Raw genomic sequence first — 27,379 nt, forward strand, 5'->3', positions numbered from 1 at the left:
GAGGATAAAGAACATAGAGACCTGTGTGTACAGTCTTTCTCCAAGGCTTATTAGCCATGGCTTAACTTTTGAATTCTTTAAACATCCTCCTTTTTCAGTTATTCCTACACCACTTACCAAACAATTTTTTTTTTTTTTTTGTTCTAACAAAAAACTATCCTCAAATATCCAACAGGGCAAATACTCATAGCTCTAAAAATGGTATCTTTGATCACTTTTAGAGAATGACTGTGACTGTTAATAAGTGGCTAATTAGCTTGGTAAAATGTCTAAGACAAGTACTCATTTGATCTGAAACTACTTCTATATAATGCATAAACCAATTGAAGAACATTCTTGAAATTTACTGCTGAAATGGAAAGTAGAGGTGCTTACAGATTATTACTTCATAACACTCATATAATACTCCTGTGAGACTGCTATTAAAATATTGCAGTATTTTTCTGTAGTTCCAAAGAAATGGTTCTTTTCAAAGAAAACATTAATCTGCCTTAATACACAGTTCAGAAGTGTGAATTTTTTTCCCTGTAATTACAGTTGCACTAGACTCATATGTGATGTTAATAATAGAAGACAAATATTTTAAGAAATAAATGCATCTAAATTAAGGATTATCTTATGGATGATACAGTAGACGGTATGTAGACTTGTCTACAGGCACAATGTTAATTATATTAATTAGATCAATTATAACTTAATTACAGGAGAAATAATCATTAGTCATTATGTTCTGAACTGTAACCACGTATTTATTTCAAAATGATTATAGTATGAAGTGTCGTCATGGAAAGAATTGTTGACCCCAGAGTTAATGAGTTCTCCATGGGAAATCCCACAGACCATTTAGCTTTTCTGAAACACCTTTACTTATTTTATGCTGATGAAATTATGTTGTTAGAAAAATTTAATAAATCATACATGTTTTGGATAGGATTGGCATTATAAAAGAGTAATTTAAAAAAGAAAAATTATAACTTCAAGGACAGAAAAGGACAGCTTCAACTATTTGTGATTACAAATTTTGGGAATATTAAAAGCACTGCTGATGCCAGAAACCACAAACATGTAAACCAATTATAACATTTTATATGTTTGGGGTTTTTTTGACTCAATGTATGCAGATGCTATTACCACAGCTAATTTGTTGTCCAGACCTTCATGACTTTTCTGCTGCTTCTAGCAGAGAAACCTGCAGAAGCAGAATGGCCAAGAATGGTTCTGTCACTACAAAAGGAAACGTTCTCTACAGCAACACACTATTCAGAAAAAATTAAGTCGTTCATGCTGACTGCTTGTCCTCAACTCTTAATTACTTAATTTACAACTTGGAAAGTTTCCATTGGAAGAATTTAACATGATGTACAATTTAATTCTTCTGTACACCAAAGGCAGATGAGAAAAAAGTATGCCTAAAGAATTTCCTTCAGACAAAAGACTGCCCTGAAAATGCAGCTTTTAGATTTCTACATATCAAGCAGTTTCCTCTGACACTTGGATAAAAGTAACAAACAAAAATTTTTACACATTTGCATTAGAAAAAGAGTGTACAGAAGAAAATTCTTCTAGAAACATCATTATCAATATTAAATCCAGTTGCTTAAAAGAATGTGATTAAGCCAGGGTAAAATTTATTGAAAAATTAACAATTATTAACAATTACCCTGTCACGAATGAGATGGTACAATGTCTGCACATTTTCCCTCAACAAAATCCAATCTACTGTGTATGACACAGTTCTAGTAGCTACAAGCTGGACTAGCGCCTTGAATTTCTGCCTTGATTAAAACATGGAAGAACCTAACTGCTGACTCAATATAGGATATGTTAAAAGAGGCATAACAATTCTGTAAAATCTGAAATTAGAACCTTTTTTCCACAGACAAACCATGTTTTTAACCATGGCAGCAGTAAAAACACTGCTCACCAAACAGAAAAAACCTTTACCCTCTTTTCTTTCAAGAACACACCTATTTGATAATGTGCCATGTCTTGAAAATGAAGTTCAGAAGGATTTTGGACTTATGTATCCCTTCATGATATTTTGAATTGTAAACCAGAGTGTTAACTAGCTGAGTTTACATGACAAGTTAACACCACTGACAAATTTGAAAAGAACACTTTGGGGTTTTGTTTATTTATTTATGGTTCTAAAAGGGATTGTTAAATGTGAAAACCAATGTAAATATTCATTCTCTTGCAATTGCAGACTAGTGAAACCTACTAAAATTAGTTAATATAAAAAAGCAAAATTTACATCAATTATGTGCTCCTAGCTCACAAACCTGAAACATCTAGAATAAAAAAACAATTATAAGAGATATGCATTTGTTCTCTAAATAACCCTTGAACATGTCAAGAAGTCCTATCTTATTCTTCCATAGGTCCCTTAATTTCAGTGAGATGCTTAAAAATTAAGGTAAATTTTTCAGCACAAATCAGTATATTATTTCTCATCTTGGTTATGAATATTAAAGTTATGGCTTGCATTTCCATAGCTTCTTGTGTGGGAATATTTCAGAGCATTTTGTAACTAATTATATATGTATATAATTACAAAATATTTTGTAAATGTTCCAGTAACATAGAAATTTGAGAAATTTAAGACAGAAAACATTTGTATAAGTACCAACTAAATTTAATTGCTTCACCTGTGAGACACAGATTAGCCTTCCCTAACAAAATTAATAACCATAAAATAATTACATTTAAATTAACCTCCTTGCACATACCTGATTAAGCACACTGAAAAAAGAAAATACACCTGAATGACAGACAAAACTGGAATCCACCTTTGTTAAGGGCTGTATCATATTGCAGAGCAGCCAGTTTGGAAGCATTCTAGGTTGCTGCTGTGGCTAGAAGTGGTGTTCACTAACCTATTGGAGAATTAGAGCTGAGAAACAAGAGATAAAAATCTGCAGTCACTGATTTTGATTCTTTCTTAAGACACAGCTACACATTTAGCACTACAACTACTTAAGCAGTACCTTCACACACAGCTCTGGTCAGTAGTTGCTGCACCCACATCACCTTTACCATTGATCATCACACACCATCTGATGCAGCTCTCTAAATGAGCAGAGAATTCATCTGGTTGAAAAACTCACAGCAAGAAAAAAAAATTAGGTTTCAAGAGGATTTGCTGCACAATTTGACCATGTTGTAGATGATAAGGACACTAATAGCACTCCAGATGCACTCTTCAGACCCAAGTAGAATAATACATCTGGTTTTTGTGAGCTGTAATGCTGCCAGGCTTTTTTCTTTATGCTGCATGTTGAATAACTAAGAAGAGCTGAAGCAAACACTCCAATTTTCTTTCATAATTTATGTATGGCAAGACAGAAGTCTTCTATTGAACAAATATAGTCCAACCTACATCCTACAGCCCCTCTGCACTGGTGAGCAGAGAATATTCAGAGATTTCATGATCTGATACCAAGGAAGACAGGTTAGGGTTCCTGAAGCTCATTCATTAAAATTCTGGAAAGGCAGTCACTTTGCTTGATTTCAGAAACAAATGTATCATTCCTTATTTTTTAATACATGAAACTAAACTCAACAGTACAGGTCCCTGACCTCTGCAATTCATTAAGTTATGAATGCTGAACCAAACACACAGCAGGAAAGACGTGAAAATATATTCAGTACCAAATATTTATACAGATTAACATAAATGACATTAAAATTATTTAAAATATGTCAAAAAAGAAGGACTCGCAAAAGTTTTTGAATTCTTCAGTGAGCCATGAAGTACATCAGGCTTTCATTGCTGGAATGAACTAAACAATCATGTGCTTGTTTTTTCAGTAGGAAATGACAAACTGGAAATTCTTAACACAGTTAGGACTTTCAAATCATAGCTCAAAAAATAGCACAGCAGTCAAGCACTTACCAGGTAAAAGGAAAGAAGAGGCTTAATGTACACTCCACCAAGTAGCAGCACCTGGCACAATGCCAGGTCTTCTTCACATGACAGAGTACATCACCCTAATTAATATTGCAGGTTTATTTATTTCTTAGGCACTAAGGAAGCTAGAAAAGACCCTCTGTGCCAACTTCTTTTCCTGAGTATTGTGCACATTTTACTAAGTTTGCTAATTACATCTGCAATAGATCCTGATTGAAAAACTTAAAATTAGCTATAGAGATTTAAAAAAAAAAAACAAAAAACAAAAAGCAAACAATAAATTAAGGCCATTTTGCATCCTAGAATACAAACCAATGCTGAAAAATACCGAAGCTTAACTCCTAATGGGTTAATTTCTCCTAGGTTCTTTTCCCTACTCAATACCTCAGCCATCATGAAGATGAGATTTTTTTGGTATCCCATCAAGTTCACAATCATGAACATTGGGGAGCTACTGTTTGTTTTTATATATCAAGCACAGAAACATTTTTTTTTTATATTCAGCTAAAAAACAGTCAGGAGTTTGCCTTGTTACCACACACCAATGATCCTACAGAATTTTGAAAGTAAATAAGCTTGATGAATTACTCTTAATATCAGTACTCCTGTTCATTCTTCACTGAGAAAAGAAAAACCATATCTAATATAGAACTTTTTATACTGAAAAATACATTGGAAATGAAAGGCAACACAAAATCTAATCAAAATGAAATATTAATGGTAAAATGATGATGATGTTAGTCTTATGCGTTAATGCTACGTCATACTGCTTTACCCAACAATGCAAACTCACACTACTTAGCAAATCTCAATATTTTTGTGACTAATACAAAAATTAGATTAATTTCAATTATGATTGCAAACTTTCCTCTTTCATATTGAAATGAAACAAGAAATACAAAACTATAAAAAGCCCCCTTTCTCTAGTGGCATTTTTTATTATTTTTCATTATCTGTGACCCTTGATAATTGACATCTTTATTTTATGTACTGTAAGCAGGAGAAAAATTTATTATTTGCTAATTTTTGAAGAAACGATCTGACTGTTTCTAGATCCCTTTTTGTTACATTAAAATCATTTAGGACAGTCCAGATTTTAATTTGTGTTCCCAATTTGAAATTCAGCTGGTACTGTGATTATAGGAAACCACTATTCTTAGCTTTAAATAAAGCAAAAAAAAAATTTCTTTTTTCTGGATTTTATAATTCTATCTTTTTTTAAGAGTAAATCTCTGAGGAAGTGAATCTGTCTTCCAGAACATCCAGAGATGCTTATCTTGATCTTAACCTGAATAAAAGCTCTTTAAATATTCCCCTCTTCTAAGTGAGACAATATATCTTCCCACAGAGTATTCCCAACTCTGTTCCCAGAAAGGATCCATTCTTGCTCCCCAGCTTGATCTTTCAAAGCATTTTTAGGATGCTGTGTATAGCAGTATGACTAGCATATGCCTACTACCAGAGTGTGCAGAGCAACTGAAGATGTTCAACTTTGCAGATGACTGCTACAGTGCAGTCACTTCTATGAAGACAAGGCTTATTCACCTGCTCAAGCTGTGCTTTTGAGATGCGAATGGCAGGGGGGAACTTGCTGCCACAGGGAATGACAGGAAGCTGCCTACGGCCAGTTGAGCGGGAGGAAGAGGAGTGGCTCTCAGCTGACTGACTCCTTGGTAAACCAGCCTCCCTCAGAGGGTCCAAGTGGATGGACAGATAGGCTATAGGACTCATGGTGCGGAGGATGGGACTTGAAATTCTTGGAGTGGAGAAATGCAGCATATGACATGAGTTGAGCTGTGAGAACAACATGGCAGGGAAGAAAATAAGGTTGAATATATTTTAATAATTCTTGTTTATGTCTTGCCTCTATGCATTCTCTAAAAAAACATATTTACAACTCCCTAAGAAGCTGAAAGTTCATAATTTAAGAGGTGTCTTAAGTCTAATATTCACATTTCCCATCATCCATTTTCAAAAATCCAGTATCAAAATCAAGAGTAATCATAATTTCTTTAGCTGGCCTCTTCATTCACTCAGTCTTAGAATCACAGAATCATTTAGGTTGGAAAATAAAATCAGATTAAGTCCAACCATTGTAACTGTTTTAAATGGTCAGTAACAGTCTAGGGCAAAGTTAAGTGAGCAGAGTCTGTTTCAAAGACATTGTGTATATCAGTTGATAGCTGGGTAGTTGGTAATTGATCATTTCAAACATTTAGCCCATCTGCATAACATCATATCCATGTTTCTGAGATTACTACATTTATATGCTATAGCATATACACCCATTGTATACATTGTATACATTGTATACAGCTGTGCCAGTAGCAGCATACATTAAGAACTGCACCTGACAGGATTAAGCAGTTAGGTTAATACTAAACAATTATGATGAAATTTCCCAAAAATGGGACCAAACAAGGAGATCCACTGGCCTGGAGAATCAAGGAACAATTGCTTCATCTTGAAGTACATTAATTCAAGCACTTAGATAAGAGGTAAGAAAAAAGAATAGGAACTGTAAAGTCTTCCAAACTGTTAATTTTAGACAAAGTACATTTTTAAATTGCTTATTGATGATTCTAATAAACCTATAGCTTTGACATACAAAGCTAAAATCAACTGTTTTTTTGCAAGACCTTTTCCAGCACTGAGTAAATATCTGATGGTAACACATTTAAATATCTGTAAATGAGATTGGTATACATAATTTTGTTCCAATTACAGTTAGAGAAAACCATGAAGAGTAGAGATAAGGAAATGTTCTGCAAGCTTCACGCTTCATTGAAGGTAACTTTCTGTTTCCTACCACGGTATTTACAATTCTAACTGATATCCTTTGGAAAGCAGGAGCATCTAGCAAGTATTTCCATTTTAAGGAAAAGGTATCTTTTAATTGTGTCAATACTAAAGCTTCAGTTCCCACAACGCATAGCTGACTAGAAATTGGGGAAAAAAGAGTATTTCCAGCGTTTCATAAAATCAGCAAATGAGGATAGAAGGTACATGAAAATTAAATTACTTATAACTCAGAATTAAATAGAAATTAAAGAGCAACCTTTTGATAATACATAATAGTACCTTGACATACAAAATTTTCATTTCAGCAATATTTCTAAATTATAAAAATAAATAGTTTCACATAGTAAACTCTCTTCTTTCACACACACACACATACACACACATATACTTCTACATGAATTTGTGTTGTCAGCCAAGTGGGATCAAAGCAAACTGTTGTTTAACTTAAACTGAAGATGAAGATGGAAAGAGCTGTTATATGTTTAATTACTTCAAATCCATTACTTCTTATTTACTAAAATATCTGCTTGACAAATATATGTTGCAAGGTCTTGTGCAAGCACTGTATGGAGTTCTTTGCAATTCAATACAAACACAAAATTTTGTATTTTTGTACAAACACAAAATTAATGAGGCTGTGGGTCCACAACATGGAAAGTCCAGCTCTAGCCCATTACTACCAGGTGTAGGAAAAGAAAACTAGAGCTGTATGGTGCAAAGTGCTGCTTTAGTATAAATTCACTATTAGTGTAGATCAGCTCAAATTATTTTGACCAATTAGCTTCATGCCAGGAGATATTACAGCAAATCACACACAGTCTGTCCTGCAGCCAAAGCCAACATAAAGCCACTATTAAACCATAAATCAGCATGTATACACTTAGCATGCTCTTAGTAGCTCAACAGATATGTGACCATGAGCCCACAACTAAGCCAGACAAAACTGGTCTTTTCTGGCAGCACACAGAGTCTGTATTGCAACTGGAAAACCGAGACTGATAACATGAAAAATACTCCTCTTACCTGCAGGCCTTTTTTCATAATAGATAGCATAATTTGCTGTAATTTTTTATGCCTGAGACTTTCTCACTCCCAAGCCAATAACCTACACATTTTTTCTCTTATTTTTTGAGTTCAAGTTTCCTTTCTTAACTGGTGCAACTTTACATTTTTAATAGAATGCTGCTGCTGTGTATGACAGGTGAGAAGTGGTATTAACAACAATTAGAGGAAGTCCACATACACACAATTTCAGGAAGAATATTTATCTACAAATGGAAGGACTATATACCAGAAAATTCTTTCCTTCAGGGGAAAATAAAATTATGGGTGAATGTATGAAATATTAGTTTCTCATACAGAAACATCCATGTTACTACTTTCTAAAATAGTGAGCAAAAAAGCCCTGAAAGAAATAAAGAACAAAGAAAAGTCATCAAGTAAAAAGGAAATACTAAAAAAAAATACTTGACTTACGATAAGAAAACTATTTTATTCATTCACCACTGAAGTAATTGCTTGCATATTTAATGAATATATCAGAATAAGCCCAAAAACAAAACCATACTTTCTTCTAAGTGACAGTGAAGCAGGTCAGTAGAAATCCATTTGGGAGATATATTCATAAGCATGATGATCATGAGTGCTGGCATGTCCTAGAGTTTCAAGCTGTTTGAAATGAGTGAACTATTTCAGTAATTATATTAAGCTTCTATACTACTATAATTTCAACATCTATTTTTAACCCCTTTTAGTAACATGTATTTGATTTATAGTCCAAAAATTAACATTCTTGGATCTGAGCCTGCTCTTACTAGCTGGTGCAATATAATTAAATCAGCAGAAAAGTAAAGCATGACTTTTGCCTATTATTTTTATTGCCAGGAAGGTGCTACCTAGAAGAAATTACTAAAGAACAAGAACATCTGATGCACACCAAAGGATCACATTGAAAAAACAGTTTCAGGGTAAGTACTCTAAGGAAGAAAGGAAAAGACTGTACCAATCATCTCCCTAAAGTCACCAGGACTTTCAAAAGAGAGAATGACAGTAAGAAGAGGCTTACACACACACTTGCTCCCAGTGAAGTGACAAGAACACTCACCTGTAAGAACTAGGTTCTAGTACCCATCATAGGGAATATTTAAGTAACCTTTATAAAGTGGAATACATCAATGAAGGACAAAAAGAAAACCCCTGAAATAGCTTCTTGGGCTTTCTGTGGCTTTCAATGGCTAATGGAGTAGGTGGAAGACTATCACAAACTGCCATCACAGTTGGAGTATACACACTGTATAGACACACCCTGTTGCCAGCTCCTAAACTGGCCAAGTAATTTCCATTTTCTTTATTCACAGGTCAGTTTATATTTTCTATTGTACATCATTCACCTTTGAAACACTAAGTTCCTTCCTGTCATTCATCTTGCACGCAGAACACTACTTGCCCTTCCAGCAGAACATAAACCAAATAAATTTCTCCCTTTTTTTGAGGTCATGACAAATACTGCTTATCTCCCTGCAAAGCTAAAGAAAAATATCATTTCACTTGAGTTTCTACTTCAGCCAGTAGTTTTTCCAAAGCATTTTATAATAATTAACTTTGTTTGCAGCTGCTTCTGCTCCCGTGTTCTGAAGCTTCTTCTTTTTCAGATATTGTCCATTCTTTGCACTGTAGTATATAATATTTGTACCACCTCTACTTTCAGTTTTAAGTAAAACAGCTATTTCCCCCAAAAGAGCCACATTTGCATAAAGTGTACAGTTGTATAGTGCATTTGCATATAAAATTACACGCTGTTTTTAATGACTTTTGAAATAAAAACACTTGATAATTTGTATTTTGTACAGGACCAACTGCTGCTCTTTCTTGTCTGTTTTACTAAAACTGACCTTAAAATATGAAAATCAAACAACCTAAAAATTTAAAATAATTTCTTCCCATTAAAAATTTCTAATCCATCAAAAACTCTTTCATACAACTAATATTTCAAAATAAATCTCAAAAAACTGTTGTTTAACACAGGTCTGTATTTTCCATCATACAAAGCAAATCTTCTGTAAACTACATAATTTAAAGTATGATCTCTAAATATAATTTCGTATGAAAGATATGATCTTTCCTTTTCCATGAGAACCTAGTTGTAGTTGCAATTTTACTGTACTGCTAAAATTAATTACATTGAGTAGTTCATTTTCACTATAAAGGATATTCTACACCTTATAATAAATGAGTAGTTGGTGACAAGTTTCTTTTTCCAATGAGCTGGCAGTAACTTTCACAAATAGTGGTGATACATGAAGAAAAAATATAGCCAGGTTTATTGGCTCAATGGAACTTGAAAGAACTGACCTTTAGATCATAGATGCCACAATATCTACTTTTAAAAAGTAGAGAAATTAAATTATGAAGTGATTCCAAATCACTTAGCCATTAATCTCACTTACTCCTTAAGTAAAGGCAAAGGAATTTTAGAAACAGTGACAGGAGAAAAAAGTAAATGTTCAAAATCATGCAACTCAGAATTCTTCAGAAAAGATGGAAAAAGTGAAAAACAAGAATATGCAATGGAGCAATCTGTCTTAGTGAAAAATACAGGAGTAAAGTAGGAGTTGAAGAAGTATTTTAGAATTGAAAAGCATTAACACTTTGTAAAAGGCAACAAGTTGTTTGTATAAAGGCTATTAGAAATTTCTGAAGGAACAGAAAGAAACAAAGTGAATTCCAGAAGCAAACACTGCAAGAATCATAATGAGAGGAGAGCACAAGTAACTGATTAATTTCTGCCACTTAAGATTTTTCCTGAAACACATGAAATACTGTAGCACAGTATTTTACATATTCAGTTGCAATTTATGTACTGCAAATATAATAAATATGTGTCTGCATGTATGTCTCTGACTGATTAGGAATCACTGCACAAGGAGCTTCTTTAGATAGGCAGATATATAGAGAGATGACTCTCTGTTAAATGTGGTCAGTTTTGTGGATCACACCTGCAGAACAATTAGCACTTCCAGGGGTGATTGTAAACAGCTATGCAACAGAATATGGAAGATCAGTCTTCAAAAATCAAGTCCCATACCTGCTGAAATGAGGAATTTCTGCTCTGCTGCTGTATTTTAGTCACCACCTTTACCATTTGCACTTATGATTCTGAAAAAAGAAGAGGTTTTCTTACCGGAGTGAGTGCTCCTTCTGCTTGAGCTTCCATAGGACTTGTAGGAGTGGCTGCAAGAAGCTGTCCTGCAGCTCCAGACAGAAGTTCCAATTTATCTGTAAGCTGTTCAGACGCAGCAGGATGACATTCCACGTCTAGAACAAACTCCACCCCTGAAGTTTGGTTCTTGGCATGGACATTGTTTCCTGCCCAACCACCCTCTCTGGATTGCTCTTCAGGAAGAGGCTCCTCTAGAACTTGTAGTACCTCTGGCTCTTCATCTGAGGGACTTCCAGTCATTTTGTGCCCTAAAGCCTCATTTGTCCTGAAGTCCTGCAAGTCCCGTTCCTTATCTATTATCACCCATTCCTTAGAATCAACCTCCTGCCTGCAGGAGCTTAGGTTAACAGCTACAAATCCATTGCTCATAACACCATCAGCATGGTCAGGAGAATTAGCTGACATGGGCTTTGAAGCATCTGGAAGATACTCTTCATCATAGTGCCAAACATGGTCTGTGCGGGCAGTCACAGGAGCAGGAACAGATGTTTTCTGAGAAAGAGGAGGAACAGCAGCAGCCTCTGCCAATTTCAAGTCTTTCTGCTTCTTCTCCAAACTTAGAAAAAAGAAGTTAATATCTGAATTAGTTAAGAATTAATTGAATAATGTAAGTTACATTTGAATGTTTTCAGAAGAAGAAAACTAGATTTATATAAAAATTTGTTGTCATATTCTAGAACAACCTACAATGGTCTTAGAAATATACACATTTTTAATTGTAGCTGTAATGTATCACGTTGTATTGTAAGTATAACTACCAGAAGGGAGAATTGTGAGGAAAAATAACTCAGTAGTGAGGTTACCACAGATGTCCACTGTACTTAATTCGTCACAAAGCAGACTCAAAGAGGAACAGAAAAAACAAATGTCTCATGCAGAAGTTATTATATGTTTTAAAGAAGAATGTTATTTATTGCTTTGACTGATTCCTTACTTATGCTTTGCATAATTTCTTTCATCAAACAAATTCAAATTCCTAGCTCCACTATGAAGTATTTAGAAGGATTTTGCCACTGTTATCCCCCCAGCTCTCTTCTACTGTCCCCACTCAGTCTCTGCAGATTTCACTGTGTCCTCCCCTTATTGTTTCCAGACATAGGCAAACCGAATCTATTTTCATACATCTGTCTCTTATCTATCTTCAAATTCCATTTTAAGTTCTCTGTCTTTGACCAAGATTTTTTATGTTGGTGCAACACCTTTGGGCATAACTAAGCCTGCTGCACACAGGTAGATTTCTAACTTCTTCACTCCACTTCCTGTAAATCTCCCTTTTCATGTCGTATAGCCTAATCTCATGTTACCTCTACTGAGCACCTGATGTCAACCTTCTTATTCAGGATGAGTTGCACTGACTGTCAAGAGTATGTCACTGAAGAAAAAGTTAATAAATACCAGAGTTAAAACCAATAGGTCTTGAAATACAAAATTCCCAGGCGTGGAAGTCCAACTTCAACTGTATTCTAGCAAAAATCATTTTCTAAAGTAGCTGCTAAGTAGTGAAATCCATTAATGGAGCAATATTATGAAAAATTCTTCACTGCAACTTGCATAAGCATACTCAACAGGTCCATTCCTGCTCTTCACACAGCAAAGATAATAGTATCCTAATCACATATCCTCAAAAGATCCTAGCAAAAGGATAACCAAATTTCTTTACCAGGTCTCAAGAAACTTATCAGTGTCGGGCTTAGACTCCAACGTCATACGCTTCTCCAGTTCAAAGCTGTGAATGGAACGTAACTTTCGCACCAGTGGAACATCTCTGTCTAACTGGGTGGTCTCTGAGCGAACTCGAATTGGAGAACCAAGACTTGGGGCATTAAGCATTCCATTCCCTGGTCCATGGCTGTTTTCTTCCTCTGTAGCAGCCTGTGCAAAAAGTAAAGTAAAAATGTAACTCACTAGGAGTGGAAGAACAAGAGGAACACAAGGTACTACATGGTAAAGACCCTCCAAGTTTTTAGAATGTGAAAAGCCAATTTGTATTTGGAATGGTCCTTAAGTACATGCCATAGTTAAGGTGGTTTAGATATGCTCTTCAGCACAACACCTATGGCAGACAAAATAAAGGCAATATACTTGTTCTGGGTAAGTCTGAGAACAGGAGTATCAAAAACCCAGAAATACAGTTACATTTCCTCTGATATTTCACATTAATTTTCTTTAATAATAGTCTGAAACCTTGCATTTGGTAGCATCCTTGGTCTGCTTTACAGTCAACTGCTCTTATTAAAGAGAAGCTAGCTTCCAGATTGTCTTTTTGATTCTCTGGAGCATATAACAATGTTATACCCTAAATCTACTAAATATTGCTGTGACTTTAAACTGTGCTTTAGCACAACTCCATTCTATCTTAATAATGACTGAACATGATTTAGAATAATAATTGAACCTGATTTAGAGCTGGGAAATTATGATCATCCTTAGTTTCTACAGGTGTAATAGAAAGTGCTTTTGTTTGAAATAGAACAATCTCCTTTCTCTCTCTTTGGTAAAAAGGCCAACCAAACAAATAAGTACATCTGAAAACAGGCACCATGCCTTGGTCTTTCCCACAATACAACTTTTTTTCTAGCAAATAATGAGTGACAGCTTCAAAATTAGACAGCCCTCCCTTATGAAGAAAGTTTAGTGCCAGACCTATTTTCATGTTAAAAACACTGTTATATCAAGAAATAGGTTGCATCTGTCCAAGTATGAAATACTGTTATTGTGAGTAAGAAAAACAGGAATCAATTCTCAGAGACCCCTTTTGAAAATAAAGCAGCATTCTCTTCTAAAGACCAGCCAATGAATCTCTGAATCAATACAAAGGTATCATATCTTATGGAGACAAAACCACCAAGTGAATTAAATGGATAGTAACAATCACGCTGATGATTTGTCAATTGAAGAACATTAAAATCTTATTTTGTACTTTTAGTATCTAGCTTCTACACATGCAAGATGCAAGAAAATTGCTTTGATTTCATCCAGTGAGCAAGAATGAAGATCATGCCTGAAGAAAATGAATGAGTAAACTACGCAGAGTCTCAAATTACCAGCAAGCTATTCATCATAAAGACCTGATAAAGTGACAAAAGGCTCAAAAGCCTGTCTGCGTTTTTCAGTATATAAAATGTGTTATCTCTACCATAAATAATTTTCTTAGATCATTCTGGGTAATCAGTATCAGTACAAGTGCCTTATTAATTATATCTTATGTGCACTATGAGGACAAGAAACTGTTCAAAAATTATCTTCACAATGCAGATTTCAAAGTACCTTACAGATCCCCAGTTTTATTTTGTTCCTGTTGGCATCCATTTCTTCCCAAACATCTTTTTCCTGAGGACGCTGATGTCCAGGCGATCCAGGTAGTTTCTCTGGTGATACACCAACGGGAATAACATTCTCTCCATCACTGAGCTGCTCATCAGGGAATACTTCATCTGTATTTTCCCGCAGCAAATCTCCTGGGATAGGAGTGGCATTGGCAATTCTACAAAAACCAAAATCAGAAAAGTAAGAATTTTTATACTCTCATGTGTTTTCAGAAATTATTTTCTATTTTAAAGGAAAGAAACAAATAAAAACTTACAAAGAAAATAATGTTGCTTCAGAAAACTAAATATTGGAAATTATTTAATGTAAACCCCCACTACATTTTGGCTTTCACAACTTATTTAAGTTACGTACATAACAAAATAGGTAAATAAAAAAAGCCTATCACAAAAGCTGGGTTTTTTAATGTTTTTGAAGCCACTGTTGAGAAAATTTATTAGAGATCATGTCCAGGCTCAACTTCTCTCCTGACTCTTCTGTATGTATTCTTCTATTAAAAAAAAAAACAATAGCACCCATAAATACTTCTTACATTCATCCATAAACACCTCTCATATTCTTCAGTCCCCTGAGATGAGTATGAGTATTATTAAACATCACATCTTGTTCAATTTACTTCATTACAGAATGTCTCAAATAACATTAAATATTATTTCAAACACAACCAAAATCTATTTCCAAATTTCTTATAAAGATCCATTCATTTTTTAAACTTACAAGGAAATTGCAGCTAGAATTTTATTCCAAGCTTACAGAAAACAATGGGTTTATTTCCAGGCAGTTAAATTTCCAGGCACTTAAGCTCAGGACACATTATGTAGTTTCACAAAATACGATTTAGCAAAGGATGGATGAGCAAATTTACATGCAATTTCCTGGAGTACTATTTTTATTGCTGTAATTTTAGGACTGCAGTGCTGATCTTTCAGGATAGTATTAACTGGAACCCTAAAAAGGGAAATACTTCAAATGCTCCCAAACCTCCCCTCCTTTATGCATTCAAGATCCTGCAGAAAAAACCTAAATTATGGAGATAATTTTTTTCCCTTTGGTAGGAAGCCCCTCTGCGGCAGCCATTGAAGAGACCACACCATACATACCCAATTGCAGCTGGCGTAAGACGAGTGTGCAGCTGGGGGGTGGTTGAAGTTGTTGTTGTTGTCAGAGAGCCATCAGTGCCACTCTTCTCCCAGTCAAAAGGATCGCTTTCAATAACCCCAAATGTTTTCATGCTGTTGTCAAACACAGACATGAGAAGCTGAAAATAAAGAAAAAAAGTGAGTGAGCTTCATTTTTGTCTTAAGAGACCAAGCAATTAAGAAATATCCTCCTGTAATACAGACAACAACATTAAAAAATAAGTTTTTTATATGAAACACTTCTTGAGGCCAAGATATACCAACTTCCATTTTATTAAAACAGAAAAAACATCCACCCACATCTGTGTTTTTATCAGACAGGAGAAAAAGATATACCACAGACTTTTACAAAAAGACAAATACACACACACAGAGAAGCATAACTACATTGCTGCAGAATACCATGCAATGGCTCTCTCTAGCAGAAGAAAAGAATACATTTGGTAACACCGTGAAACCAAGGAAATGAGTGAGATATAGGAAAGGATACTGATCTGCTAATTGATGCCTTTTTGTCATTAAGAACCACATATATCTTCCTTCATATAATGCTGACATTTATACTATAATGACATATATACTAAAATGTCTAAGTTATCAATCCTCATTTTATGCTATGAAAAAGCCTTTAGAAAACTCTTGTCCATAACAGAAAAACAAATGGCATCCCTTTCTTCTCTCTGTGAAATAAACTTTGTCTTATTCTAGCTGCTGATGGGAAGGCTGTGTCCATATCATTCTCTTACTCTGTAACACTTCTAAGTTTTCTTTCCCCTAGAAGCTAAAAATCAGGGGTTTTTCCAATCCAGGAGGCTGAAAATTTTTCCACACTCTCCTCTGGCATATTCTTTGGCAATTTAAAATAGATGGGAAGTTTGGATCATTTCTCTTGTATATAGTGGTCTCACCCATTTAATCTTTACTCTCAAGAACATTTTATGTGCCACATGTCCCAGTCATTTCTGTAACCCTACTGAAGAGCACAAAGCCATAGTTTATTCTGTCCCTTATGTACTGTGTTTAATCCTTCTCTTCCTCTAAACATTGTCTCTGAAGTAATTTTAAGGTCATTCTCCTTTAAATATTTTCATCAATTTCTGCTATAAGACAAATACAAACTCTCAAATGCATAATGATATCAGGAGGCTAGGGCAACGTGCACCTGAATAAATTATTTAATTTAATAATAAATTATTTATTCAACCTGAATAAAATAAACATCTGACATTGCCAAATCAAACATGGCTTCTTGGCCTAGGTCATGAATTTTTGGACTGTAAACTCTTTGAGGCAGGGATATACATACACTCTTGTTCAGTGCCCACCCATAAATACAATGAATACAGTAGTAGAATACACTGCAAACACAAGTTAAGAGATATCAGACTTTAAAGTGCATTCTCACTTCTCTAAATAAAACCACCCTACTCTGGTCTAAAGCACATGTGCAGGACTGTGTTGTATGGCTCAGGCTGCAACACAATTCCAAATGTTCCATGAATAGCCATAGGACTGTAAATTACTAGGCTGTCTCTATCATGGAAAAACTCTGTCCTGGTATTGAAATCTTTGCAATAGTACTTTCTAACACAGGAAAAGAAAACTCTAATACATCTTTATAACTAGGCACACAAAACACTAAAAAACTTTTTCCTCACTTAATTGTAAACTACAGTGCCAACTTGATGGAAATTTGTAATGGGGAAGTGGGGGGACGGAAATCAAAGTATTTATTTTTCAGGCATACTGAACCTTTTTTTGTATTTGTAATAAGTTGGGGTTTTTAACATTCAGATTTTTTCACAAAATTGATTTATTTGTTTTACAAATGTGCAGAATCCCATATCAGTATATTTAGAGAAATACACTTACTAACAGGAAATCAGTTATTCCTTGAGATTTTCAGCTCTTTCTTCAATCCTTATATACCTTAATTTCTTTGTTAATCTTACCATGCAAAGTAGAGGAGTCACCCTTATCAAGGTTACAATTCCAGAATTAGTCAGATATATTTATTCAGTTGAATCAATTACACTTGAACTCCAACAGAAAGCCATTCCTTCTGATCCCACGGATTTAGGGAGTTGAACAAAGGCACAGAGGCAGACAGGTCCTGCAGGTGGGAAGCTGACAGGAATGTGTGTTTCTGGGAGCCAGAAGGAAGGCACACAGGGACAGCATGTCATGGTGTGCAATTCAATCACTACAACTTCTCACAGCGTGCAAGACTGAAAACTCTGAAATCTCTCCTTCTCTGCTTTCCCTGAGAATCCCTCTGCTGATTTCCTCAAACTGGAAAAAAGTTCTGTCTTTATTTATTGTTTAATCATAGGTCAACACTGAGTGAGTTAAGACACATTCTACAGCTTATCCTCTTGGCACATAACACCTTGCCACTGAGCAGAGACTGCCCATTTCAGCAGGCAATACTCTCTTAAACAAAGAAAAATGACAAGTCTTCTGTGATCTCTGCACACAATACTTCTGTTTCGAAAACTCACCAAGAGTGTAGGCTGTGCTCTAGCTGTAGGTGCTGAGTTCCAGACTTTGGAAAACTGCCATAATGACAATCACTGAGAGAACAATCTGACAAAGTAATTTATGGAGCGCCTACAAAAGGCTGTGATAGAAGGCTAGCTCCCAATCCAAACAAAATACTGACTAAAAAGCAGGTGTCAATTGTTTTTAGAAACTTAACAGCCTTACACTTCCCAAGTGGAAAAAAAATAACATTTGAACCACAGAGTTTCCATGGCACTTTAACTTTATGGTGGCACAAACCATAATAACTACCAAGATTACACAGTGAAATTAAAGTTAATTGAAGATGAAACAGCATAAAATTCTCTTCTTTATAAAACAGAAAGACAAAATAGTACAAGTGTTTACCTGGTAATCAGGCTTTGTGAAGTAATCCAAATTAGAAATGTGATCCAGAAAGACGTTGAATTCTTGAGGAAGGTGTTTCAACATAAGTCTGTGTTCATACCTTTCTTTAATGGAGCCCACTTGCTCCTAGGAATAAGTAACACAACAAACATTGGCACACCTTCATTTTCTATTACAACATACAGAGAACATGAATTCTCTGTTACATTCATTCAATACACTACTAGCCAGAGAGACAGGTCACTACATTACTCTGAATGACACTGAGAAAGGCCATTCTACACCAGAAAGCAAGATAGGAGATTCTGGTTTTGGCCTTGGTACACTTGCAAAATACTGTACAAACTTCAAATTCAATATGAAAAGCCATTTAGTTTTCTACTGTGTTTGTGTTGTTTGTCTTGTTTGTATTTGGATACTGACTGATACAAAGAGATGCCACTAAACACACCAACCATTTCTAATAGTATATTTTAAAGATTTAAACATCCTATTGCATCACATCAAGTTCAGTCACCTTTTGGTGTATATTCAGTCATATAAGATGCTAAATCAAAACCAAAAAGGAGATGGTATCTATATACCACACTGTCATCTACCAATACATAAACCAGAGAGTAACCTGGTTTCAGTATCATTTCAAAAGAAGTTTCAAGAATAACAGGCTGATTAGATATTGTTTCTCTGCATACTTCACCTCTGACATATGACTAAAGGCACTACTGCATATTGCCCAATCCACTTTTGCTCACCAGCAAAAAAGAAATGCCTATTTCACAAACAATCAAAATAGATTAGAAATTTTAAGTGTGTAACAGGTGAAATAAGGTACTCAACTAATAACTAATAATGAAGCACTTACTTCTGCCCTTTATGATAATTTCAATCTAGAAGTATAACCTCCTTTCTTCCTCAAACACTTAGTAAAATTTGATTGCTTTTTATACCATGACACTAGCCACAAGAGCTAACACTAGAAAACACTGGAAAATGTAATGCTAAAATTAATTAATGATTCTAACAGGAATCTTTATCACAGCATTTCTCTGGAATCCAGAAGTAAATCTCCCTTATGCTCTTTGGTTTCACCTCTAGCTTTACCTTATCTTTTATTTTTCTCCAAGGCAGTTGGCCAACTACAAATTCCACCAACATGTAGAAGAGAGACCAGAGGTCATCATGCCGACCCATTTCCTGTAAAAGGAAACATTATTTTAAAGCATATGACAAATACCTAAACAAATGGGAAGATAAGTTCTTCACTGCTCACAACTTAAATTATTATATAAAATTTAATATAACCTATGCTGCAAAAGAAGTAAATTAAATCCAGTGGCTATTTTAGGAAGAAACATACAAGTAATTTTCCACAGAAGGCAGAGAGAAATAAAATAAACATTGAAGTGTGTTAAAATAACATTGCAAATCTCTGTTTATTCAGCTTTTTTTAGATTATGTTGTTAAGACAACGTACTGGGCATTATGTACTTCATAAAACTCAGCAGCTTCACTTTTTTAACTAATTAACTTGCAATACAATTGAACACCAAAGATAAGTATTTGAATCACTATTATTTGCACAAGAACTTTTTTTATCCTCAACTAACGTAAATTACATTATCCTTTCACAAAATTTATAGCTATGAATTTCTACATAATAAATGCACAGATAAGAACACACAAAAAAAGGAAATTTACGATAAGTGCCCTACTGACTGCTTCCAGCTACAAGATGGGTATGATCCAGATTGTGCTACTCACTCTGTTTCTATGAGCGTTGATTGATGCGTATCGTACTGTTCCTCGAAAACCAGCAACAGCTCGTGGCTGTCAGAGAATAGAAGAGATTCGCATTGTCAGGAATAAACACTCTGACTACTTAACTTGGCATTCTGCAAAGTGAGTACAGAGCCACAACATATCTCATTTGGGATTTTATTTGTTTACTGTGCTTCTACAAGTTCTCAGTGGAAATTCAAGTGGGCACTAATTGGCTGACCAATAAATAGCAAAGGCTGCATTAGAGACACCAATTTAAAATATTTCTTTCTTTTCCAGTTTCTGAAAACCAGCATTTCTTCCCTGATACTCTTGATACCTTGTGATCATAAGTCAATTGATGTTATATAATCAGAGAATGTATTTTCCCATCCTTCTTTTATACAACTAAAAATGTTACAGAAATAATATAATCAATGACAGTCATAATTAATAGATATTTCTTAAAATTCAAAAAAAATCCAACTGTGATGTTATTACTTCACCTAAGAGAGATATCCAATCCATGCTATCCCCTTAATTAATCATTATATATATTACTATTAAATTTGCTTCCTTTTATGCAGTCTTGTCTTCCCAATCATTAATTCCTTTGTTTACTCTAACAATGAATATAAGAAGCTTGAATTATCTACCTCACCTCTGACTTTTACTTAGAGAGGTATTGGTGATCTGTCTGCTTGCCCAAGACTCATGACAAAATTCTTAAGATTTTTTTTAAATTTGCACAATACATTGAAATGTCTGGTTTGACATACAGACAAAGATAACCACAATACATAATTGGTACCTTATTAAGATAAAACACTTCCACCTCTCTCTACCTATATACGTGTGTGTGTGTGTATAATTTTTTCTTATCCACCAACAGATGCTATACAGAGGTATCATTTAAATAAATCAGGAGCTGCCATTACTGTCAATAAATCTAATGATTGAATCCAGCAGGATTATGCAGTAACATCTTTAAAAAAGGATTCAACAGTCCATATAATTAATGTTTGCTAGAATATAATGAGAGCTGAACCAGTGTTAGTTAAAGCAGAGAATATTTTCTAGGCTGTTCTTAACATGAAGGGGTTCTCAGATGATATTACACAGATCTTAAGATTTGCCACATCATCATACAGTTTAAATGGTGCCCATAAAACATTTCATGTTCAGGCAGGACAGTCAACTGTCTGTCTGCCTTATCTTTAATTTTATAAGCATATCATATTCCACACTGAACATTACCCTGAAGTGAAATATAACATTGTAGTTGCAGAAATTTCACAGTATCATGCAATTAGAAAAAGAATAGTTCAAAATGCTTTGGAACTGCTAAATTTCAGGAAAAACCATTTTTTAAAAAAAAGTACTTAAATCTCCTTAATAGGTCTGCAGGTTGGTAAATCATCCAATTAAGAGTAATAAAGCATTACTGCCAAGACAATCAAAATACAGATAAATCTTTAAAAATATGTAGTTTAATGAATAGTACTCTTTCAGGAGGGCATTGAGAGCTTATCTTTAAAACAGTTGAAAATACAAATTCCATAAATCTCAAGAGCATCTCGTTTTAGAAGATAAAACCAAATGTTTGCTGTCTTTTGCCTCTGGTGTGAATATTAAAAAAGGAAAGACTATATTCAGTTTTACTTTGTTCTTCTGAGAATAATGGAAAGTATGAAACCTAGGATGAAATACTGCTTTCATTTCTAGCAGTACAACTTCAATTTCTACTTGATAACTAGGACAGAAATGCTTCAGTTGCTGGACAAAGCAAGAGAAAAAGACTAAGAAATGTCATATGAAAAATATATTATCCCATTCAGTTTACAAAAACTAAAAATCTGACCTATTCCACTTCTGTTCTGGGGAAGAAATGTCCATATGAGGAAATTCACTGTGTACCAATTCAAATGCTTTTGAATGTTAAAGTTACAGCCATCCTTATTTGCCCTAACGTGATTTTCAATTATCTGAGAATCACCTGGATGAGAAGAAAAAAAAAAAGTTTCTATCTATGAGGTTATTATGAAATGAATTCTGAATTCTCTATTCAGCAAGGACATCTAAAGCCTTTCACTGTCTCTTGCCTTAAAGCATAGTTTCTATAATCTGAAGTAGAACATATATCACTCTGTTATATTTCAAGATGCCATAAAATACCTATTAATAATGCAGTTGGTCACTATTCAATAGCAGTATTACAATGCAACACAACAATAATAAAATAATTCTACCATGTCTTCCTTGACTTGAGTGATGCTCTGTAAGTCAAATCAAGTTTGCCCAATTCAGAATAGAGCTTCCAGATTTCTGAGCATTTGCATAACTTCTGAAACTGTTTCAAAACTCTTCATGCATCTCAAATCTCATGTAGCAAAAGAAGAATACTAAATTCTTCAAATTTAAGTTAAAAAATATTTTGAAGATACATGCAGATGAATTAAGCAGATCCAGTGACTACAATGAATTTTTCTACTTATAAAGGTACTTTTTAAAAGTAACATCAGTTTTCTTGGGAGGTGCCACTGCCTGGAAACACTTGGCAATGTTTTAGATAAACTACATGCACGAAATTAGCAGTTCTTAGCAAAGTGAACTATTTCCACTAAGCACACATCTTTGAGACTCCTAGGAGACACTATGCTTACAAACCTATGAATGTTGCTTTTTTGGAATGGCTGTGGAAGAGACAAAACATTCCTTAGCTCAGTTCAGTGTCTCTAGATAAATGCTTTGGGCTTATTGCTTTGGGCAGCATTGGAAAGGTGACATGGAGCAAAAAAGTTAACATTACTGCAGTCATGGAAACTAGAAAATCAACATGAAGGAATAAATCAATACTGGTTCTTTACATTATATCTGAGACATACCATGGTGCTCCCAATCAATCAGGCCACGACTGAATATTCCTAAGTGTCTGGGTTTTGCACTGGAAAGCCAGCAGAGCTGCCTTGAGAGTAGGGTTCAAAAGCCATAGGGGATGGGTAGAGAATCAGCTGTGTTACCCCTATTTTCCTTTGCTAATGGTAGAATTCTCCTTTTTTATCTTTTACCTTGAAAAAGACAATTTCCTTGTTCAAATCCCAACAGAAATATATTTCAATGATTGGAACTGTACAAGTTATAGTTCTGTGAAACATTTTTTCATAGCTTCAACAATTCACACTCTAATCCTCCTGTTTTTGAGCATATAGCCTTTGCAGTCTAATGTAATGCTTAGCACATGTTAGCACCAGTTTAGAACAAATGAAAATTTCAGGGATCACTTGAGTAAGGAAAGATCAAGAGCTGAAATACAATTGCCATTGCAATATGTTACAGATCTCAACTGATTTTCAATGCATATACAATCTTCAAACCCACACTTTCAGCTCTGTCTTAAAATCCATTTCAGACACTGAGTACCTGCACTTAGACCTCCTTCTCAACCCCTCCTCTTCTAGTTGTGAGTATGACACATTACTTGGACTCAGATCTACCTAAACAAATGTTGTGATTTCCAAAAACTGACTGCAGCTGTCTGATCCTATGGTACCTAGTCCCAGCAGAAGCTGAGTAACAAGGTAAGTTAACAACTAACAATACAATTAAATTAAATTTTCTCCTACTGCATGTGTTATAAAGAGCAACACCATCTCTAAGCCAGCAGTATTTGAAACAAAAAACATCTGAGCTACTCAGCTTTCAGTCTGGAGTACTCAGCCAATGTGGTGCAAGAGCTAAAGACTACAATTGTTCCAAAGCTGATTTCTAAGCAGAGGAAAAAGCCTGATGGGCTGAAGAGGGTAACAACCTACTAATGACTGTCACAAACCTAAAAAAAAAAAATGAAAAATCACACAAGATAAGTCTGCCATGTGTATGTTTGCTTTGTCTTGTGCAATCGTTCTTCTTCCTCTTATTCCATAAGCTAAAGCAGAGACTTCTGTAGAGGAAGGCTATCTATATGAACTAGCTATGCTCTGGCAAATAATCTTCCCACAGAGCAGAATATTGTTTTATTGTCTTATTTTCTACTTTTCTCTGAGTAAAATTTTAGAGTTGTTCTGCACTTAGCAGACTGGAGAAAAGAGACTCTAATTTTTTAATATTTTGTACATATTTTTTTATGTTTTGTACTTATCTAATTTAGTATTTATAATGATAATACCATATATTAAAGAGTTGCATATCTCAGCTATTAATCAATCTGTTCCTTCAGGTAAGTTATCATTTATTTCGTTTTATTTTTCACACCAAAACCACAAACTCCAGGTGATAAAGAATCTTCCTCTCAAATATAACCACACATGATTTTCTTAAGTTTTTTATTTAATTATTAATTCCAAGAATATTCCACTGAGATGTTACAAAACAATGCCACACTGCATGAAATTCATATATCCATTCTACTTTTGTCACCAAGTCAATTGATAATGCCCTTCTTTTCATCTTTTGTATTAATTCACCACCTGCCTTTTTCACCTTGTACCACCATACACACGACATCAGCTGGCTGTCTCTGTAACACTGATTTCCTTCATTACTTTGTCAGTAACACATCCAAACTTGAAAGGATCATGTCCAGTGGATGCTGAAAATGCTACATACATGCATTATAAGCTTGTGCCCTTAATTATCTCCCTCTATGTCCTTAAAGGACATTTTAGCAGACAATAATAAATGTTACACTGGTAGGTGTAACACTGCTGCATCATTACACCTGCACAGGTCACTGTAGGTGTACCAGAGCTATGCATGACTTAAAAAACCTTTGAAACCAAACAGTTTAAGAACTATTTTAATCTCTCTATTAAAAATAATGTCTCCACAAACCTCACCAAACTAACGCCTATCTCTTCCCTATAAAGGCATCACTAATTCAGAAATGGAACCTCAAATGACTCATAATTCTTTCAACTCATGCATACTGCTTATAAACGAATTAAACAAAGGGGTCTTGTCTTAGTCCCTTCAGCAAATAACCATTTTCATGTAGGACATTTTGACATAAAAATCTAAAACTTCTACAGTTTCTCCTGGTATTAAAAGAAAAACAACTGGGCTCCAGTCTTTGTTGACTTACAGGACATGAAGGAGAAAATTGAAGAGTATGTATAGCCTATTTAAGAGTGATTTTATATATTTACAGGTTGCATTGAATGACTGTGATATTATACAATATTTTCTTTTCTAGAGAACTGAAAGTTATAAAGAAAATATAAAGCTGTCATAATTCATCTTAGATTCTTCAACAAAACTCCATTTACTGAAACAAGATATTTTTTCTTAAGTGGTCCACTTTTTATAAAGCCATTAACTGTCAAATGCTTAGCTCAGAATTTTGTAGGAAATCTTGCAAACCTCATCTTTTTCCAAAAGTGTATGTAATATACTTTGACTGATGCAGATTTAGTGATGAAAAGCTGATAATATAGCTTAAAAATATTTGTTCCTTAGAAAATTTCTTTTTCTCCAGTAGCAAAATTTAATTTAATAGACATGGAATGGCAGAAGCAGACTCTTATAGAAGAGACAGTCAGATTTCAAAAAATTAGTCCAGTTCTGTGTTCCTAGTTTTGAATCATTATTTATTTTTTAAAACTTAATATTTTTCAATTATTTATTTATTAATAAATATTTTTATATTAGAAACAAAGAAAACTGTTTTCAGGAGCTTACTGCATTCTATTTGGCTGCTGAATTATACCATGTACATGTCTATTGCTTTTTACTGTACATTTATTTGTGCCATAATAGCAAAACTGATTTTGCTAATTGCAGAACATAAAATCAATGCAACAACATTTTTCAAATAAAGTCAAAGATGTACACATTAAAATTTTTAAATATTTGTTTGCTTATGATTTCTTGTTCATTCTATGCTTTTCTGCTGATCTGCAGAGAGTTCAGTACAAATGTATTACGTATTTTTAATGCTTTTCAATCCCAGCTGTTGCATCTTCACATGAAGTGCTGAACAGAAACAGAGAGAGGTGGCTGTTAAGAAGGCTGGTCTCAAAATACATGGTTAAGATACCTATCCTGTGTCTGCAGAAAGCTGGTAACACTGAAAAATTGGACATAGTTTTGCTTTGTTAGGAAGAAATTCTTTTCTCGGAGGGTGGTGAAACACTGGAACAGGTTGTCTACAGGGGCTGTAGATGCCCCATCACTGGAAGTGTTCAAGGCCAGGTTGGAAATGCCTTGAGCATCCTGGTCTAGGCAAGGAAACAGGATCCAGGTGACCTTTAAGGTTCCTTTCAACCCAAATCATGGTACAATTCTGTGTGTTCAGTGCTTCTTCTCATTACTTTATGCCTTTGTTAGACAAACAATGAAGAAACTAATACAAAAAAATTATATTAGGATTGCCCAGTTACAGACATTAGATCCTGGGAACTTCTAATGCCAAATTTCAGCACACACAGGTCTTTGCTTTATAAGCATTGGTGCAGAGAGATCCAATACATCATTAATGGCTTACATGCAATTGCTGAGGAGGAAATGTAACTTTTTGTCATTTCCTTGTTCCAAACAATTATGTTGCAAGCCAATGGTGTATTCACTTTAAGAGACAACTTATAAAAAGTCTCCTCTGAAGTATATCAAGATGGAAAAGCCTCAGAGGACTATTACACAGAAACTTATTAACACATGTTTTTCAAAAAGCTCTGAGAAAAATGAAAAATATTTCAAGAGGAAAAATAAGTACTCTGCTCCTTGTTTAGGTGCACACATGTAATCCTCAGCTAATCATATCCCTCTGTAATGTACTGTTCAGCACTGAAAGAGGCCATTACTGAGAAGAGATAGCACAAGGTAAATGCCAGCAACAAAATGCTTCTCAACAGGATGAAAGAGCGACTGAACAGTACATTTAACAAAATGACATGGACCATTACCCTGCAGCACAGGGCTTTCAACAGTTTTAGTCAGGTATGGAAGAGAGGTCTGTTTACAGCAGTTAACCTATTTTAGGCAATTATTTATTATATGCATTATACAGTGCCCTGAGATATCAAACAGCTCTCTGGATTTTTTTCGTACTATTTAATTATTTTTCATGAAATCCACTACCATTTAATACTGCACTCATAAACATGTCCTGGTTGTCCTTGGATTCTGCTTTAACCTGTGTAACTCAAAACACAGGTGTGTCAAGGAACTGGAGAAATAATGTATCTTAGTGTTTTTCAACTAAGACCAAAATCATATCAATTTCACCGTTTACTGGAGATGACTGAGTTGCTGTCAATCATTTAAATTTGATGGGTGGTCTCATTTTATTTCAAATTTTATTCTGTCATGTTCAGTAACTATTCTTGAACACCTCCAGTA

The 27,379-nt window shown here is 34.6% G+C and overlaps 1 protein-coding gene across 4 annotated transcripts in view; it reads right to left on the reverse strand.

The window, feature by feature from the left end:
• Nucleotides 1–27,379, reverse strand: part of TTBK2 (tau tubulin kinase 2) — a 77,141-nt gene that overhangs the window by 13,603 nt on the left and 36,159 nt on the right. For 2 of the 4 annotated variants that reach the window (XM_056493295.1, XM_056493296.1), the window contains exons 7-14: nt 20,048–20,113; nt 19,388–19,480; nt 18,287–18,412; nt 15,359–15,516; nt 14,199–14,415; nt 12,592–12,803; nt 10,893–11,487; nt 5,456–5,704 (exon numbers count right to left, since the gene is read on the reverse strand). In XM_056493295.1, the coding sequence (XP_056349270.1) occupies nt 5,456–5,704; nt 10,893–11,487; nt 12,592–12,803; nt 14,199–14,415; nt 15,359–15,516; nt 18,287–18,412; nt 19,388–19,480; nt 20,048–20,113 (1,716 nt within the window). The remainder of the gene's footprint in view (nt 1–5,455; nt 5,705–10,892; nt 11,488–12,591; nt 12,804–14,198; nt 14,416–15,358; nt 15,517–18,286; nt 18,413–19,387; nt 19,481–20,047; nt 20,114–27,379) is intronic. The other 2 variants (XM_056493297.1, XM_056493299.1) reach the window with 1 other exon arrangement.

Source organism: Oenanthe melanoleuca, chromosome 5 (genome assembly GCF_029582105.1).
Source record: "Oenanthe melanoleuca isolate GR-GAL-2019-014 chromosome 5, OMel1.0, whole genome shotgun sequence".
Classification (NCBI taxonomy): domain Eukaryota; kingdom Metazoa; phylum Chordata; class Aves; order Passeriformes; family Muscicapidae; genus Oenanthe; species Oenanthe melanoleuca.